Below are 16,159 nucleotides of genomic sequence, written 5' to 3' on the forward strand. Positions count from 1 at the left end.
TTTTCTATCTCATAATTATGACTTTACTAACTCATAATAATGACTTTCTAACTCATAATTCTGACTTTACTAACTCATAATTATAACTTGCCATAGTGATTAATTATTTTAAGTGTTGGAAATGGGCTTCTATGGATTTTTTTTTTAATCTTTACAAAAAATAATTTTCTCATAATTATGACTTTACTAACTCATAATAATGACTTTCTATATCTCATAATTATGACTTATTTCTTATATTTTGACTTTCTATCTCATAATTATGACTTTACTAACTCATAATAATGACTTTACTAACTCATAATAATGACTTTCTATATCTCATAATTATGACTTTTTTCTTATATTTTGATTTTCTATCTCATAATTCTGACTTTACTAACTCCTAATTATAACTTGCCATAGTGATTATTTATTTTAAGTGTTGGAAATGGGCTTCTATACATTTTTTTGCATCTTTACAAAAAATAATTTTCTCATAATTATGACTTTACTAACTCATAATTATGACTTTCTATATCTCATAATTATGACTTTTTCTTATATTTTGATTTGCTATCTCATAATTATGACTTTACTAACTCATAATTCTATCTTGCCGTAGTGATTATTTGTTTTTAGTGATAGAAACGGGCTTCTGTACTTTTTTGTGTGTGGTTTTTTTTCTTTACATAAAAAATAATTTTATCATAATTATGACTTTCTTTCTTATATTTTGACTTTCTATCTCATAATTATGACTTTGCTACCTCATAATCACGATTTGCTGTGGTGAATTTGAATTTTTATTTATTCTTTAGTGGTGGAAACGGGCTTCCATATCATCCTCCTCCTCCTCATCTTCATCCAGATGATATAATGCGGAGGAATGCCTAGCGCACAGTGACCAAAGCAAAGCAAAGCCGGCCACGGATTGACTTTTGCTCCAGCTGCTGAAATAAAAGCTGATCCTCGTGTCCACGTGTTTGTGTCATTTCCATGTGGTTTGCGTACATGTAAACCGGCCGCACCTATTGCTCCGCAGCTGCAGCAGGGGGAGGGGGGGCGGGGCAGGTGATTCGCTCGGCCCGCAGCCAATCAGATCGCTCGGCGCCGCTAGTCCCGCCCCCGCAGACACGTTGCTTTGGGAGAAGCAACACGGGCCGATCAGAAGCTCTGCTGCCTCCGCTTAGTCTGCACTTCATTCACACACTACAGCCCGATACGGTACAACTACTACTGCTACTGCTGCTGGTGGATACTGCCGCTGAACAAAGGGAACACCTACCGAACCATCCCAGAAAGGTACGTCCGCGGTTGTTTTTTTTTAACCCTCAAAACACGCTTCATTTCCCCGGTGAAACCTGGATCTGAAACTAGGGCTGTGTGGGTGAAACCGTAGGATAGATTTCTGAATTAATAAAGCATCCTCAGGAATTTACCACCAACAAAAAATGGGCTAATTCCATATATATATAAATTTAGTTGAGTTGAGCCCTGTTAACTAATTTCTGGGTTTTTTTTCTTCCTTTTGTGGATTTATATTAGCCAAATATAGCGCAGATCTGCTCTTTACAACCAATGCTTAGGAAGTCTATTGTGTCTGCTGCTCATCCCACAGCCGCGTGATCAATCCAATGATTCACCTTGTTGGACGTTTTTCCGCTTTTTCATTTTTTGTACTAAGGATCTACCACTGTACTATTCAGTTAAATCATATAATGTTAGGTGTTGGGTTTCTTTATTTAGGGACTCCGCCTATACAGGTTATTAATGCTGCTCAGGAAGTTTGGCTGGTTTAAAATAAATGATCCATCAGTTTCACAGTGACACGTAATTGATTGTGAATCATCCGAATACAAGACTGTATTATTGTCTTGTTTCCTATATAATAAATGAATCACACAGCGTTGGATGCCTGTCCAATACTAGACTTGTTTATACTGTATTTATTGCTTTTAAAATCAAGCATTTACTCGGAATACCTTGCTTTAGCATTTATATTCAATGATTACATAACACAAAAGTCTAAATAGAGGAACAGTTGCTCAGAAATTGCAGTGGATTTGACTCTGAGTTTGATAAAACCAACCAAAAACCAATGTATTCAGCTACACATTTAGAATACACAATTTGGTGCCAATATGATTTTTATGTTTGTTTTTTTTATTGAAGTTGACAGATTTCCTGGGTGGTCAGTCACTCACCCTGAGACAAAGAATGAGGTAGTATTTAACTCCACTATACCCTTAAATCTCACAGGAAGTGAGCGGTGCCAGTCCTTAACCATTCAAACACCCAAAATAACCCCTGATCTGAAAACGCTGATCTCACTTCCTTTTACGCACTAATCACTGAGGAAACATCCCAGATACCAGCAAGTGAGCAGGGTGTTGTCACCCAGTGTGCAGCTGGTTAACTTTGTTCAAAAATATGATTTATTTTCAACCCCCTAAGGCAGTGCTTCTCGTACCCCCTTTTCTCTTTGTCCGACGACAACATTTTGCTTAGAAAACAATTTAAAAACAACAATAGATCATAATGATGGAATGAATGAGGGATAACACACATTTTAAAGAATCTCATTGTGGAACGAATCAGTATTTAGTGCTGTGGTTTACAACCATTTTTGGATTGTGGCCCCATTTTGACATCAAGAATTTCTGTTGAAGTCAAAGATACAAAAATTAGTTAAATTAGTTTTATATTACACAAAGTGAAATGATAGAAATACAGTTCTTTATAAATAAATAAATTGAAAACTCTATTTTAATTTTTCAGAAATTTCAGCTGACCTCACATGGGATCCCGACCCCGAGGTTGAAAAACCCAGAATAGATTTATTTCTATAGTTTTGATTATTTCCGGTCATCTCATGCCTGGGGTGGGACCAAGACTGACACTTTATTTGTTAATATTCCTCTTTCTACCCCCTGTAGTGCCATCATGTACCCCTAGGGTTAACACAGGACTGGGCGATATGGACCAAACCTCAATATTTTTTCTCAAAATGGCGATATGTGATATACATCTTTATCATTTTAATTCAAATTAAGTTTGACTTCCGATTCAGGGTTAATTTTGCCGATAGACATTTATTAAAGAACAGTTGCACAAAATGTGTCACTTTTGTCTTTTTTTTTCTATAAAGGACAGCATGTGTGAGTATTTTAATGTTGTTCTGAGTAGTAGTGAAAGCACCGGCGTACATGTACCCCAAGGGGTACGCGACGGCACTACAGGGGCTACTTGAGACAGAGAAGGAGAGAGTGGAAAATAAAATGTCAGTCTTGGTCCCATCCCAGTTGTGGGATGACCGGAATGATAAAAAAAAACCCTATAGTAATAAATCTATAAATGAGCCTCTAAATGAGTGTTTTTCAAACTTGGGGTCTGGACCCCATGTGGGGTCGCCTGAAGTTTAAATGGGGTTGCCTGAAATTTCTGAAAAATGTAAGTAGTTTTGTAGCCCTAGGGGTACACGTACCCCCATTTGAGAAACACTGCCCTAACGGTTACTACTAGTGTTGATGAGAGCGGTGCAGTCCGTCGTCATGGTAGTACACCCCTGCCCCCATTGAATAAACGGACTAACAATGTTTATCAAAGAGTGCGATGGTGGCAGCTGAGAGAGCGAGACGCTACGCTGACAATAAATCAAAGACGAGGATGAGGGGGGGGGGAGGGGGGGGGCATCTTTGTGTTTCTGCTCTTGATGGTGGCAACTAGAGCCTGTGTTTAACGGCTCAGGTGTTTTTTCATCCACCAAACAAACAGGTCATTGTGATCTGAGTCACCGTGGTCTCACTGCCACCACCTGTGATGTGATGTTCTGAAGCACACCTGCAGTGTTTGCTCAAGGACACTGCAGCAGCACGAGGCGGTTTCTGCGCCGTGGATAATTATCGCAAAACCTGTTAGCCTCTTGTTAGCATCTCATATGATAATGGCTCCTAAATCAGCTATAAAATACACTTAAAACAAATGTCTATCACTTAATTTCTCTTTCTATTCCTAATTGTGAAAATATAGTTTTAATATATTTGGTGTGGGCATCTGAGCCTTTTTTGTGTCCGTAAACCCCTCAATTTAAATATTTTTTAAATGGTAAAAAGAAAATGTGGGAAAGCTTGATATGAAACATATTTTAATAATTATTATTAGGGCTGGGCTACATGGATCAAAACTCATATCTCGATGTTGTATATTATATTAAATATATGTTCTGAGAAGTAGTGAAAGCAGCTACTCCTAAAACAAGTGTTTTAAAACAAAATAAGCTTTAAAATATATATATATCAATATAGGCGATATTGTCATTTTCTATAACGCCAAAATAGAAAACTCGATATATCTTGAATCTCGATATATTGCCCAGCTCTAATTTCAACTACATATGTGTGGAACTGTAAGTGGTTCTCAGGTTTTGCTTTAGATTATAATTGACAATTTTTTTATATTCAATTACCTGATTTTAATTACAATTACCACAGCAACATTTTTTACAATTGTAATTATGCAGTGTTTTGTCGTCTTAAATGTGTTGTTTTAATGTTGTTTCTCTCTGTGCTGCAGGTCAGTGATGGTCAGAGCTAGTTAACGCCTGACGCTGAGGATGTCTACGACGGATTCAGACAATTCCATTGACTGGCTGGCTAGTGACAACGAGGAGAATGAGAGTGAAGTGGAGTCGGACTGTATCAGACAGACGGAGACGCCTCCATCCCCCACCAGCTCTCCTCCACACCTGAGCCCCTCTGATGGAGGCAGTGAGCTGAGGGGGGCCCGCGGTAACTGGAGCACCATTTGCGAGGTCTCCAGCCAGGGATCTCCCGACCGCATGGATAAATGGAGCCGAGGCACCGCCACTGGACTGTGTAAAACGCAGCAAGGCGAGAAAATGCACGGCAAAAGCCCTCAGCAGGCACTGAAGAGACCCCACAACTCCACAGGGGACGAGTGCAGAGAACGGCAGCTCAGCTCTTCAGAGAAGGACCGGCTCTTCAGCAGGAAGGTGAGCTGGGACACACCAGGTTGTTGATCCAACGAAAGCAGTGTTTCTCAAATGGGGGTACATGTGCCCCTAGGGGTACGCATTGGCACTACAGGGGGTACTAGAGAGAGAGAGAGGGGAAATGAGATCCAAATGAAAGCATTAAAAATATGGCATTTTATAATGTTTATTTTTAGTTCAAAATGATTATCATACTAAATATTAGCAGCAACGACAACAAAAACGCACAAAATAAGAGAAAAATATACTGAAGAATAAAAAGAACAGACAAAATGACAAAAACACACACGCACCAAGAGAGAAAAATACTTACTATTACCAGCAACACTCAAAACGATAAAGACTAAGATTAAATAAGAGAAAAATACACAAGATCACTACAAAATACACAAAAAAACACATACACTGAGTCAGTCTTGGTCCCACATCAGGAGGGAGATTACCAGTAATGATAAAAAAGAATATAAACATATTTATGTGTTATCACTGGTTCATTTCATCCATCATTATGCTTTATCATCGATCTGTGAACCAACATGTTTAGTTTAGCTTTCCTGTGTATTGGAACGACAGACGTTAACTGGCTCTCTGTTCAATCTGATGCTTTTGTGTAACACATTGTACAAGTAAACTAAGCAAACAATGTCATGTTTTCCAGTGTTTGGAGCTGCAATGCTACATTCATCCACTGTCATCAATCTTGAGTGGTCTTCAATCAGGGAGATACAGAGAAAGTAAGTCTTTTGTTCATATTTCCAGGCCATGATGCAGTCAGACATCCTATGCCTCAGAAGGAGAGCCTGTGTGTCCTCATGTGCTCCCATGTTTCAACAATAAAACAATAGGCTGCATAGACCGCGTGCCAGTCTTTATGAATCATGTTCCAGAGATTTCCAAACCACATATCTAAAACATGTTTTACACAAGGACCATCGTGTAGCCACAAGTATTCCTTGTTTTGGTCTCGTTTTACTCTTGTGCTTGAACTCATTTTAACAGCTATACATACAACAGTGTTTTTTTTTTTTACTTTGCTCTATAGCTCCCAGGGTTGGTGTCAATTATAATTGTAATCGCATAATTGATAATTAATTACAATTATAGTGTAATTTAAATTTAAAAAACTGTTGCTTTTGTAATCACAATTGAATTGTAATTTCAGATATTTAGTGAGGATGCAGGAGGTTTGGCTAATGCTAATGCTAGGTTAATGCTATTGTTAGGCTAATTGTAATGCTGGGCAAATGTTAACGTTAGGCTGATGTTAATGCTAATGCTAACGTTAGGTTAATGCTAACGTAATGCTAATGCTAGATTAATGTTAACGTTAGGCTGACACTAATGCAAGGTAATGTTAACGCTAGGCTAATGCTAACGTTAGGTTGATGCTAATGTTAAGCTAACACCAGGCTAATGCTAACATTAGGCTAATGCAGTGTGACGTGGGCCAGCACCTGCATCCTCATTTGCATCTTTGCAAATATTGTACTTGACTTTGTAATTGGCATGAAAATTCTATAAAACATGATCAATTTCAATTTAATTAAACACAAAACTTGGGATGAAAAAATTAAGATGATAAAAAAAATATTATACCACGTGCCAGTCTTTATGAATCATGTCCCAAAGATTTCCAAACCAGATATCTAAAACATGTTTAACCCAAGAACCATCGTGTAGCCACAAGTATTCCTTGTTTGGGTCTCGTTTAACTTTTGTGCTTTTTGGGTAAAAGTTAATCAAAGCAAACCCAGGCTGTTTCTTAGAAGCAGAAGAAAAAAAACACTTTGTAGGTTTTTATTTTTTAAGAATAAGAAATGTCACAATTCAGAGTTCCCCTCCCTGTGAATGAGTGGGAACATACTGTACTAGTGATTCGTCTGATCGGTATTTCAAGGGCTAGTGTGGCGATAACGGCACATTCACACAAACTGCTTAGTTTGTCATCTTGGTCAAATGCGGACCTCAAATGACCCAACACTTCCTGTTCGCAGTAACATAGTCTGTTCTACATTACCACACACACACACACCCATCTGCTGCATAGACTCAGGCCTGCTGTTGACAGAGCTCACAGGGACTCATGCTGCTAACCTTCCTCTTATCCAGGACTCAGCAGTTTCCAGGAGAGCGTGGCCATGGACAGGATTCAGAGGATCATGGGGGTCCTGCAGAACCCATACATGGGGTAAGTGTCAATGTGACCAAGAAATAACCTTTCTCTGTGTGTGTGTGTGTGTGTGTGTTTTTTTTTTTAATGGACTGCAGAGACTCATCATGTTCATCTTCACTTCTTCAACCATTATGGTCAGGAACAGGGTTGAGGTCAATTACATTTTTCAGTTACAATTTCGTTTTTACTCATTACCCATTATTAACCATGTTCAATTACAATTAAATTACGATTACAGAGACAAGCATTTTTTTCTTCCAATTACAATAAAATTACAGTTGTTTTTCTATTTTCAGAAAGTCAATTGCAATTATCTTCTCAATTAATAAAGTTCAATTACAATTAATCACAATTACTGAGCTTTTAATAAAAGTTGTTAGCTTTCTGTTAACATCTGTTATGATAACTGTTACTAAATCAGCTGTACAATACACTAAAAACAAATAAAAGAAATTTCTTTTCTATTTATTGGTTACCTTGTTATGCTTTCTAATCAATGAAAATATAGGTTTTAATATTTTTGGCGTGGGCATCTGAGCCTTTTTTGTATCAGTATACCCCTAGATTTAATTTTTTTTAATGGTAAAATGTGGGAAAGCTTGATATGAAACATATTTTAATAACTTAACTACATATGTGCACATAAAACTGTAACGTGGTTCCACAGATTTCAGTTAAATTATTAATGACAATTTTTATAGGATTTTCATAGCAATTACAATTCAATTATCTGAACTCAGTTACAATTTAATTACGATTACGACACCAACAGATGTAAATTACAATTATAATTATGCCATAATTGTAAATAATTATCAATTACCCAATTACAATTATAATTGACCCCAACCCTGATCTCTATTATATCTTTATTTTGTGTGTGTGTGTGTGTGTGTGTGTGTGTGTGTGCGCGTGTGTGCGTGTGTGAGTGAGTGCGTGCGTGTGAGGCATTAGTATAAAACCAAACAACTATGCCTTAGCTTTGGGTGTAATGCATGCTCCTGCCCGCAATCGCTCGTGCTTCATAAGTGGTTGGCGTTCCACAGGTCAAAGTGGTCTCCATTTTGTTCCTGACACGTGGCTCACAGCAGGTTGCTGCTTCCCCCACACATTCAGGATAGGTTTAGCGCAGAGATGGCTGGTTCTCACTGTAGCCAGGCGTCCTGTTAAAAATGTATCAGCCTCCACTGTGAGTGCAGCCCACTTATGTGAGCTTGATTAGCTCCAAACCACACAGACGCCATAATGGAGTCCATTACCCGCTTACTAGAGGATGACCCTGGCCTCGGGATGTGGTTACTTTTAAAAGTTTTTTTTTTTTTTTGCTAAAGCGTCTGGACTAGGGCTGGGCAATTTCGCCTAAAAAATCTCTGATTTTTTTTAAAGAAAAATTATTTTTTTCAATGCACTTAAGAATGACTGCAGACATTAGATATATTGTCAAAAATGCAACTTTATTGCTGTGATCCTCAAGAGTTAAAATGTATAGAACAATCCCAAAATAACAAGTAAATGAGGCTCTATTATTCAACAATTTCAGGCTTTAACCCAGGTTGAAGCAAAAGTGCAACAGCAGCTTCATAATAGCTTAAATATTCTGATTAAGAAATCAAATAAACATTACAATTAAAAAAAAAAAAAAAACTCTTCCTTTGGCATCTCAGCATAGTGTGAATAAAAAATTAAACATGCCTGTGGCACACATATAGCCTACTCAAAGGGTAAAAACATGTGAACAAAGAGGGGACTGGCTCACATCACGCTACGGTAACCCACAAGGACGGAACGCCAAAAAGTCAGAAAAAACTGTGGTGGGAAAAATTTAAAAACTTTTTTTTTAAACTTAAATTTGCAAAATAAAAATCGCTTTTATCTACAAATTGATAAATCGATTAAATCATTTTTTTTTGCCCATCCCTAGTCTGGATATTATGAACACATTTTTTTAACAGCTATACATACAACAGTGTTTCTTTAACTTTGCTTTATAGCTCACAGTGTTGGAGTCAATTATAATTGTAATCACGTAATTGATAATTACTTTTAATCGTGATCACGATTTTGGTTACCACGATTAAATTTATCTGATCATCGTCATTATTTACATTTAAAGTACGAGCTCTGAACTCTGTAATAATGTATTTATTTTGTTAGCCTTTGGTACATTTTAAATTCTTGGGTTAATTAAAAAAATTAAGTATAATTCTTATTTAAAGCTTAATTTTGCTTTGTAAACTGTACACATTTGTTTAAAAGTAGTGTAATTAAAACAGATTTTTGGGTGATTTACATATTGATCAATGCTTTTCTGGCAATTTTAACTCTTTGTAAAATCATATTCCTGGACATTTGGAAACTCTCATGGCCTGTGTCCCTTTAAATGTTGTCAGCGCAAAGCATTGTGGGTCAGCATTATGTGGTCTCCTTTGGTAAAGGATGCATCAGTGTTTACTAGGATAACGGTGGTTATAGAGGAAGCATTGAGCCTCCTTTCCTTAGCTTAAAGAGAATTTGAATGCTCTTTATCATGGCCACCACTTAAACACTTCCTTGGGTGAAGGAAAAGTGGATAGGAAAGGAGATAGGAGGAGATATTCAGGCGCAGACCCAGTGCTACGGAGTCTGATTGAAGGACTCAAATCACCAGCTGCTGCCTTCGTATGGGAGACAAAGAGTGGGCGTGGCCAACAGGCGTCCGAACAGAAGGTGGAGGCCTAAGCTCCGCCCTCCCCCCTCCCTCCTTCTCTACGTGCACCATGCTGCCAGCTGGCAGCCACACAATGGCAGACAGGATCAAAGTGACTTTTTTAGCAGTCACAGTTGTAGATAATCTTACACATGAATTTAACATGCACTGAATGGAATATGGCTCTAAAGTCCTGATCATGTGACACGATCTAATCCTTGCCCACCATCTGGTTGTGACGAGTGGGCGTCAATGGGACGTCGACTGAGTCCACGTCCACTTAAAACCGCTCCTTCTGGTCTATATATACAATGGCTCCGGCTTGAGATAACGTGGCTTTAGTGTTTATATTTAGAGGCGAGTGCGACTGTTATACTTAAGGCCACGTGTGAAACAAAACATGTGAGAAACGTACTGTACAATTTTCCACTTGTTCCTGCAGTGCAGGCTTAGCTGAGTGGGTGTTTGTGGTCGCTGCACGTTTCCTGTGTGAGCTGCAGCGTTAGGGTCAATTACACTTTTCAGTTACAATTACATTTTCAATTATCCATGTTCACTGACAATTACAGTGAGTGGCATTATTCCCACTTACAATTAAATTACAATAATTTTTTTATTCTCAGAGAGTCAATTACATTTCTGTTCTCAATTACAAAATTTCAGTTACAATTAATCACAATTACTGAGCCTGAAATAAATAACCTAATAAAAGTTAACCTTCCTCTTGTGTTAGCTTTCTGTTAGCATCTCTTATGATAACAGCTCCTAAATCAGCTGTAAAATACACTAAAAACAAATATCTATCATCTAGTTTATTTCTTATCTATTGGTTACCTTGTTAGACTTTGTAATTAATTTAAAATACAGGTTTTCATATTTTTGGCGTGGACATCTGTACCTTTTTTGTGTCATTATAACCCTCAAATATTTTTTTTTAAATGGTAAAATTGGGTAAAGCTTGATATGAAACCTATTGTAATAATTGTTAACTACATATGTGTAGAACTGTACATCTAGAGCTGTAACATGGTTTTGCGTAAAATTATAATTGACAATTTTTATATATATTTTCATGACAATTACAAAGTCAATTATCTAAACTCAATTACAATTTAATTCCGATTACGACAGCAACACATTTTTAAAATTACAATTATATTTATGCCATAATTGTAATTAATTACCAATTACAATTGTAACTGACCCCAGTCTTGGTTAGCTGCGATTGGTGCGATAAGATTTTAGATTCTAAGTGTGGAGTGAAAGAATAATGCCTTAATTCTGTAAAGCGCGAGTGAGCGTCTATGGAGACGAGTCCGACTACAGGTGGGAGACAGACCGGCTGGTGTCCTGGTGCAGCCAGAACAACCTGGAGCTCAATGCTTTAAAGACAGTGGAGATGATAGCAGACTTCAGGAAGAACCCAGCCCCCCTCACCCCCCTCACCCTGGGAGACTCTACAGTGAGCTCTGTAGAGTACTTCTGCTTCCTGGGGACCATCATCACTCAGGACCTCAAGTGGGAGCTGAACATCAGCTCCCTTATCAAAAAAGCTCAGCAGAGGATGTACTTTTTGCGGCAGCTGAAGAAGTTCAGTCTGCCAACAAAGATGATGGTGAACTTCTACAGCTCCATCATCCAGTCCATCCTCTGCTCCTCCATCACCATCTGGTACGCTGCAGCTACGGCCAAGGACAAGGCCAGACTGCAGCGTATCATCCACTCTGCAGAGAAGGTCATCGGCTGCAATCTGCCCTCCCTCCAGGACCTGTACGCCTCCAGGATTTTGAGGCGTGCAGGAAAGATTGTGGCCGACCCCTCCCACCCCGGTCATAAACTGTTTCAATCTCTCCCTTCTGGTAGGAGGTTTCGGTCCATCAGGACCAGAACCTCCAGACACAAAAACAGCTTCTTTCCCTCTGCCACCATCCACATGAACACACCCCAAGTCACCCACTGAACCCCCCCCCCCCCCACCCGATCACCACCTCCACCAGCTTGATACCTGCTGCACTGTATATATATATATTTATATTTATATTTATCCTATTTATCCTTTATTCTCTATCTATCCTTTATTTATCCCTCATCCTTTATATTTATCATTATTATTATTATTATTGTTGCTGGGTTGTGCTTTGTTGTTCTGTTTTTATTTCTTTTATTTCTTTTTGTTGCTTGTTTTGTGCACCAACCACCAAGTCAAATTCCTTGTACTGTCCTCAAAACTGTACATGGCAAATAAAACATTTCTGATTCTGATTCTGATTCTGATAAAGCGCTATATAAAATCCACTGCATTATTATTATTATTATTATTCTTTTTTTTTTTTTTTGCTTTCTCAGATTTATTCACTAAACATCCATCTCACGTTTTTGTTTCTTTCTCTTGCCAGGGAGAAATATATCAGTATCATTCTGAAAATGGAGGAAATGCTGAAGAGCTGGTTCCCTAATGTAAAACTCCAGGACAAGCTCACTGTCACACAGACGGAGGAAGCCGTTCCCACCAAGAAACCCAAGGTAAGATGGTTGTGTAAGAGCTTTTCCTCAGTTAGAAATACAGGCCTGCTGCCAAGAGCACATGGTGACGACGACGCAAGTGAACGAGCGACTGAAATATCTGTTATTTAATCACAGATCTGGAACAGGAAAAGGAGATTTAAAAGCTATATTTACCAAGATGTTACAGTCAGGTTCACTAAGAAAGAACAATGACATAAAAGAAAAGGTCGTTTTGTCACAGTGAGGGTGAGAACGGTCAGAAAACGCTGGAACATTCTTTAGCACGTGATAGACACGCCCTGATAGAAACTGTATGACGCTCTGCTGTTCAGTCCCATAGTAACCACTGAGAATGTAAATCAATCAGCCGTACAGATAATTATGAGTAATGTGAGGCTTTTATTTCTACTTATCAGAGGTATAAATAGTACTAATATATTTACTCAAGTAGAAGTACAATTAAGTCATAAATAAATATTCAAGTACAAGTAAATAGTACTCAAAGTAAAAGTGACGGTAGTTACTTTCACCTCCCACATTTATTGTTGTTAATAAATCTTGCCACGGTTCCCTAGCATACAGTAAACATCTCATGTATACAGTTAAAAAGGAAGAGAATCTGTATAAAATAATAGGTTTGTCAAAATGTACAATTATTTTTTTGAAATAGAATAATACCAATTAAGTAAATTCAAAATAAAATAATTCTCAGGCTCGAAGTATAGTTACATTTATGAACTCTAAAACCTCCAGTCAATGCTGTTTTGGTGCCGTGCATTACGTTTAATCTGATTGGTCGACTATGATGTGATGCATTTGATGTTTGTCTGGTTATTTTCTGTTTTGTAGTTTCACAATGTCTGTTAATCATTTTAAAATTCAAAAACTATCAATTACTCAGTAACGGTTGGGTGTAGAAATGTAATGCATTACTTTACTTCTTTTAAAATGTACTTTATTAATTATATTATTTCCATGTACCAGTTTTCCACAAATTAAGAAAATAAAAAGATAAAATATGGAATTGGCTGCTTTAAAAACCCTGTTTTATTATTACAGGGACATTTGTTTTACTTTTTTACTTAAGTACATTTAGTGACATGTACTTTTTTAACTTTTACTCAAGTAAGGGAGCAACTTCAATACTTTGACTTTTACCAGAGTCATTTTTATTCAAGTATTTATACTTTTACTGAAGATTAGTACTTTTCTCACGCCTGGCTAACATACAGAACAGTTTTTTCCCTCCTAGTGGCAGGTCAAGATAAAGCAGGCGTTTAGCGTTCTAAAATATTCTTGCAAATTCTTTTATGTTTTTCCTTTGTAGACCAATGAAAGATTAACCGAATTGTGGCACAGGTTTAGTGGTTATGATTATTGCTAAATTGCCTAGCAACCCAAGTTGCAGAGGTGGTAAAAGTACAAGTCTTCAGTACTCAAGTAAAAGTATAGATACTTGAATAAAAAATGACTCTGGTAAAAGTATTGAAGTTGCTCCATTACTTGAGTAAAAGTTTAAAAAAGAAATGTACATGCTACTAAATGTACTTAAATAAAAAAGTAAAACAAATATCCCTTCAATAATACGACAGTTTTATACCAACTATACTAAGAACTTGTAGAAAACTGGTACATGGAAATAAATTAAATCTGTTACCTTTGATAAACACCTGGATAATTTAGCACTCAATATAAATACAATTTGTACATAAAATGTGTCAAGAAAATAAAAATGTAAATGTTCAATTAAACCCAGAGCAGCTTTGAGTTTAACATTTTTAAAAACTGGAAAATGTTAACCATAAAACTAAGGGACCTGCCTAACAGATCTTTTTACGTCATGACGTCATCTTCAAAGGTCTTAAAAGTAACGAGCTCATTTTTAAATGTAAGGAGTAGAAAGTACAGATTTGTTTAAATAACTAAGAAGTAAAAGTAAAAAGTCACCCAAAAAAATAAATACTCAAGTAAAGTACAGATACCAGAAAAAAACTACTTAAGTACTGTAACAAAGTATTTGTACTTTACTGGTCACCTCTGCTAAGTTGTGCCTCCATTGTTCCAACAGCTAACTACAGCGACCACGGTCGGAGATCTTCCATCCGGCGCCAAAGCCCTGAGAGTCACAGACCTTACTCCACCTGGAGCCTACTCTGCAAACAACCTGAAGTGGCTCCACACGTCCCCCATATGCTCCCCGATGGCAGAGCAGGCCCCGGCTGGACCCAGGCCACTGCTGGCCCCCAGAGACGTGACACAGGACAACTCTGTGTCCTCCAGCACAGACACACACAACCACGTTAACACACACCCTGTTCCCAGAGGTCCTCCCCTGGGCAAGATCAATGCACCGTGTCTAGAGCGGCTCCTTAAATCAACAGACAGCATCATCACGCGCAAGGGAACGGGCAGTTTGATGGACAACAGCTGGTCCTAGCTGGGTGCAAGTGGCCCAGCCTCGCCTCGCCTTGCCCACCAATGGGAGCCAGTTAGCGCGCTTAGCTCATTCCAGCCTTCAGTAGAGACGAGAGCCTTCAAAAGGGATCCTACGGATTCCTCTTCAAGTGTTGAAGAACATGTTGGACTCTGTGTGGCATCGGGCCCTCTCTGCTCCGACAGGACTAGTGTCTACTTTAGTTCCCTTGTTTGTTAACTTATCCCTTATTTTCTTGTTTTTGTTTGCACTCCTAACAGAATGTGTGAGCGTTGGAAGATTAGATTTGACATGGCGAGGAAACCGGAGCAAGTATTCTCACTGGCCTGTAGATGTAATGATGGGGTTTGCGTATCTGTGAAACTGCCATTGCAGACAGGAAGAACCTTATGGCACGTTTTCCACCGTCGGTATCGGCTCTACTCTCCTTTTTCCCGTTTCCACTGGGGAAAAAGTACCTCCTCCGCTGCCCTTTTTAAGTTCCTCCTTTATTGAGGTTCCACAGAAAGCAGCCCTGGTCTGAAAATGTGACGTAGGCACTAAGCAGACACTGATTGGTTCAGAGCATCATCACAAGCTTGATTTCCATTACAGATTTTTGCTAAATAAAAGCAATACCTCTAAATTTCGACAAAGTATAATTGCGCTTTGAACGTGTTTCCATTGAAGGTTGTTTTGGAGCTTTGCAACTCCCGTGAAATCTCATCCAGTGAGACTTTGCCACAGGAAGACGGACGCTCCAAACCTGGTTATAAAACTCCGTATTCCTTTGTTTTTTTAAGTATAATGCTAAGAAACATCCCGGTTTCCTCATCTCTTTACACGTACCACGTCATGTTTTCTCGGCGAGAAGTGATCATGTGTCAAGGTACGTCACGTCCTGTGATGTGTATTTGCAGAAAAGGTGTTTCCATAGCGCTTTTATGACACATTTCATAATCGAAACTTCAGGCATTTCCATTACCAGTTTTTATTGCGCTATTGAGATTTTACTGCGCGTTTACAAGGATAATGGAAACGCAGCTACAGATTAGGGCGACCGTGGCTCAGATGGTAGTGGGTCGTCTGATCGAGAGGTTGGTGGTTCGATCCCAGTACCTGACTATGTGTCCTTGGACAAGACACTGAACCCTAAGTTGCTCCCAGTGGTCGACTAGCGCCTTGCATGGCAGTCCTGTCCCACTGGTGTGTGAATGTGAGAGTGATTGGATGAATGAGCTGATATGTAAAGCGCTTTGAGACTGCTTCAGTGTGGTGATAAAGCGCTAAATAAAATCAAGTCCATTTACCATTAGAGTCGTCAACTCACGCACAGAGAAGAAGCATTGATTTTTTTTGTTGGCGATCTTGTGAGGATGGCAGCTAAAA

The 16,159-nt window shown here is 38.4% G+C and overlaps 1 protein-coding gene across 1 annotated transcript; it reads left to right on the top strand.

The window, feature by feature from the left end:
• The first annotated feature begins 1,128 nt into the window (after nucleotides 1-1,128).
• ciartb (circadian associated repressor of transcription b) lies at nucleotides 1,129-15,923 on the top strand. Its single transcript, XM_028451446.1, has 6 exons — nucleotides 1,129-1,284; nucleotides 4,555-4,993; nucleotides 5,652-5,727; nucleotides 7,103-7,181; nucleotides 12,249-12,375; nucleotides 14,426-15,923. The coding sequence occupies exons 2-6, from the start codon at nucleotides 4,595-4,597 to the stop codon at nucleotides 14,792-14,794; spliced, it is 1,050 nt and encodes a 349-aa protein (XP_028307247.1). The 5' UTR covers nucleotides 1,129-1,284; nucleotides 4,555-4,594; the 3' UTR covers nucleotides 14,795-15,923.
• Nucleotides 15,924-16,159: the final 236 nt, after the last annotated feature.

Source organism: Gouania willdenowi, chromosome 6 (assembly GCF_900634775.1).
Source record: "Gouania willdenowi chromosome 6, fGouWil2.1, whole genome shotgun sequence".
Lineage (NCBI taxonomy): Eukaryota > Metazoa > Chordata > Actinopteri > Blenniiformes > Gobiesocidae > Gouania > Gouania willdenowi.